The sequence below is a fragment of the Anarrhichthys ocellatus genome, unplaced genomic scaffold (genome assembly GCF_004355925.1).
Source record: "Anarrhichthys ocellatus isolate YVR2014 unplaced genomic scaffold, GSC_Weel_1.0 scaffold5217, whole genome shotgun sequence".
Taxonomy (NCBI): Eukaryota; Metazoa; Chordata; class Actinopteri; order Perciformes; family Anarhichadidae; genus Anarrhichthys; species Anarrhichthys ocellatus.
Window position 1 is genome coordinate 1 of NW_022285191.1, and position 3,661 is coordinate 3,661.

Below are 3,661 nucleotides of genomic sequence, written 5' to 3' on the forward strand. Positions count from 1 at the left end.
CTGACTGGCAGTCACAACTGCGTCTTTGGCCAAGTTTGCATTAACATAGAGGGTTCCTTCCAATGTCACATGAAAATCAGCTGTAACACCGGGTATGAACTCAAAGACTACAAAACTTGCCAAGGTAACAATACTGCAATTTTACTTGGATGTAAAATAGCTACATGTCCAATAGCCTACAGTATTTCATGTCAATAAAAATATTTATGCATGCATATTTATGCTTTCTTCATCTTTTCCTCCGTGCCTGTTCCAGACATAGATGAGTGTACTTTGGGGACACATAGCTGTGGACCAAACTTTTTGTGCACCAACACACAAGGCTCGTTTTACTGCTCCCAAAAGAGGAGGTGCTCAGGCGATTTTATTCAGGACGCCGTCGGCAGCTGTATCGGTAAGCTTAGTGTCACACTCAGGTAAAAACAATCCCTGGGTAAAAGTTAAGCTGGCTTTGCTTTATGTGCTATTTTTCCTTTTTGCTATTTGTGCTTTCAGTATTTAGTGTGTTGATTGGCTCCACTCTGTACTATCTAGACTGCTACTGGCGGTCTGTGACACTCAAAACAATCGGTATACTCGGCCATTTGCACATTTGGTAAGGCCAGAGCTGCAAAAACACTCGATTTGAGTTAAAAGCAAAAGTGTCTTGCTGATGTACTCAACAATGTTTTATCATGAAGCAGACTTGTTTGTTTTCATCAGGAGAACAATTCTTCAGACTTTACTGCTAGCACTCTTAGATAATTCACCGCCCTCTAATCTCTAACCCCACAAATCGAGGCCCGAGTCGCCTCTCCTGCCGCTCTGACTGAGATCCTTCTTGATGGGACACTTTCACAGAGGAGACACACACACACACACACACACACCATCCACTGCTGCCGTTCAGCCGCCGATCATCCCGGTAATTTTAAATAACCTTGACATTTAGACAATCGGTGAGGGAAACATCTGAAAGTGAGTGCGATGACACAGTGGACAATACTTCTGTTTTCTTTATACAGAGTTCTGCATGGACAAGGTAGGATGCACAGCTACATTTTGGCATTGAAATGCCGAATGTTAGTCTTTGTTCGTGGTTGGAACAACTTTAACACACTATTCATTTTGGGGGCATATTATATCCTTATGTGAGGCACTGCGTGGTAATATTTTCTAAGTACTGTCTGTCTATCTGAGAGTGTGAGCCCAATTTAATTAAATCTGATTTAGTAACACTTAGGGGCAGCAGTGATATTTTTCCATCATGCCTCTGCTGTGTATTTCATCCTCAGAGAATCAGCTTCTTACTGAACACGAGTGCTGTCAGAATGGGAAGGACTGGGCCCTGGGAGGACACCACTGTACATACCTCCCCCTCATCTCCTCCTCCTCCCACAGCTGCAGGTAAGCAACACCTGGTTTCACAAAAGAGAGGGTCTCAGGATGCGACCCCAGGGACCAAGGACGGGGCAGTACAGAGGGAATGCATGACGTTTGTTGTGCTTATTCTTCAAAAACTTTCCTCGGGGTACAAATACATATCACATTGGCCTCTTCAAATGAGTGTGTGCCATTTTCCTGTGGGAAATGTGTGTGTCCTGTAAGCCAACGTTTCTGACGGTATCCGTCCTGCTACAGGAGAGATTGACACAGAGTAACTACACAGTAAGGACGGGTGTTAAGTGGCCCCCTGGAGCATTTTTAACACTAAAGGGCCCTGATTGACTGTAAGAACATGGAGGGTGTGATTGATGAAATAGAGGAACACCTGGTCGACACATGGCGGTCAGTAGAGGGAACATTTGGAGAGGAAAGGCGGGGGGGGGGGGGGGGGACTTTTTGCCCATGAAGAAATTAAGCATTTTCATTCTAAAAATAATTTGAAAGTTTCAAAGTAGCTGCTGACCGTTACAATGTCTTTCAAGCTAAAGTGGGTTACTTATCGCTGCAAGTAAATATGCAACTTATTACATCATCAATAAATCCACTTGCAGCCAGCTGATGGACTGTATCTTACTCAAATAACAAACATTTCTTCACATGCTCTTTATACAGCTATTTCCTCACGGATCAAAGGATGCAGTTTCTCTTCTGGATGAATTAAATGTGTGCCATTTAATTCCAGGATCACCCAGGAGCAGTGCTGTGCAGCAGTAGTAGGAGACCGACTCTGTGACAATGGCATCGAGACAGCCAAGGGGCAAGGGGCCTGTGAGAGGCCCTTCTTCCAAGGAGAATTCTGGGAAGCCCAAATCTCTAAGGTTATCTCCTCCCTGATGTCAATGTCTTCAACCTTTACATGTCTTTTCATTCTTGCGCACACAAACAAGACACCTAAAAAATTAAAACCTAGATTTTATGACAATATCACTTAAGAGATAAGATTCCTTCTTTTTCAGCTGCCTTTCTTCCTGTTTCACCCTCCCTGTCTCCTGTTCAGATGTGCTGTGACTGCTGTATGCTCGGCCTGATCACAGCAAGCCGGGGTTCCAGCTGCGAGTTCCAGGGGTTGTTTCTGTTTAACATGTGTTCGTACACAGCTAAAGCCTGCTGCGACAAAACCACAAAAGCAGAAATCGATCCCAATACAAATGGTAAGAGATGTAACCAATGTTGTGCTTTCAGTCTTCAGTGTCTTGATTGGCTCCACTCTGTCTCATCTAGACAGAATGGCTACTGGCTGTCTGTGACATTCAAAATAATCTGTATACTCGGCCATCTGCACACATTGTAGGTGCCAAGTGATTTAAAAGCAAAAGTGTCTTGCTGATGTAGATTGAAGGCCAAAGCAATGAGAGCATGCCAATGGGAAGGCTACAGAGCTTTGTGGAGTTCCAATGAGTGATGAGGTGCTGAAGTGTTTCACCCTGTGCTTGCTATTCAGGGAATTTCATTTTAATGAGGCCTTTTCTTCCATAGCACCAGTGACAGTAATGCATCAGGCCACCACTACGGCTGAGCCTAAGGGGGGATCGGACCCCTGTACAGGTTTGCCACCTTCATTTCTTAATGTGATCTTTATTGTCATAAGAAGAGACGTAAGAGGTTTAGGCACCCGCCTCTTGGTGGCGTTGCCTATCATCAGCCAGTGACATGATTCCTGTGATGTAGGACTCACACTGTATACAGCGATGTCTACTTCTTCATGTGTGTCTCTGCTGTTTTCAGACTCCAAATGCTCCCACTTGTGTGATGGTTACGGTATGTGTGCGTGCCTTGGTGGTTATCAACTGCAAGCGGATGGAGTGAATTGTGAAGGTGAGTAATGTAAATGAAAGGGTCGCTGTAATGTACCTACTTAAAGTAGCCCTTCTAAGCAGCCATCAGCCACCATAAAAGTTAGCATGCTAACATGCTAAACTCACATGGTGAACATGGCAAACATCATACCTGCTAAACATGAGCATGTTGGCATTATCATTGTGAACATGTTAGCATGCAAACATTAGCATAAGCTGTGCCTTTCAACACTGACTGTGCGTTCCAATACCCATTCCACCATGCTATCTAGTATGCCAAAAGATTTAAGCTGCATTTCCAAATCACATACTTCTTCTTTTGAATTTTAGTACATACTGCAGCTGCTCTCACAAAGTACATACTGTTGCATGCAGTATGCATTCAGTTGTGACATACTACTTCCTCATAACATGGCACCTTGAACTTTGACCCTCTTGCT

The 3,661-nt window shown here is 44.0% G+C and overlaps 1 protein-coding gene across 1 annotated transcript; it reads left to right on the top strand.

The window, feature by feature from the left end:
- Positions 1 to 43: 43 nt before the first annotated feature.
- On the top strand, positions 44 to 2,576 carry LOC116379791 (fibulin-1-like; the record flags this gene model as incomplete). Its single annotated transcript, XM_031841759.1, has 5 exons — positions 44 to 124; positions 257 to 394; positions 1,275 to 1,386; positions 2,108 to 2,243; positions 2,423 to 2,576. Coding segments are annotated over exons 1-5 (595 nt in total), but the record flags the coding sequence as incomplete, so codon positions are not given.
- Positions 2,577 to 3,661: the final 1,085 nt, after the last annotated feature.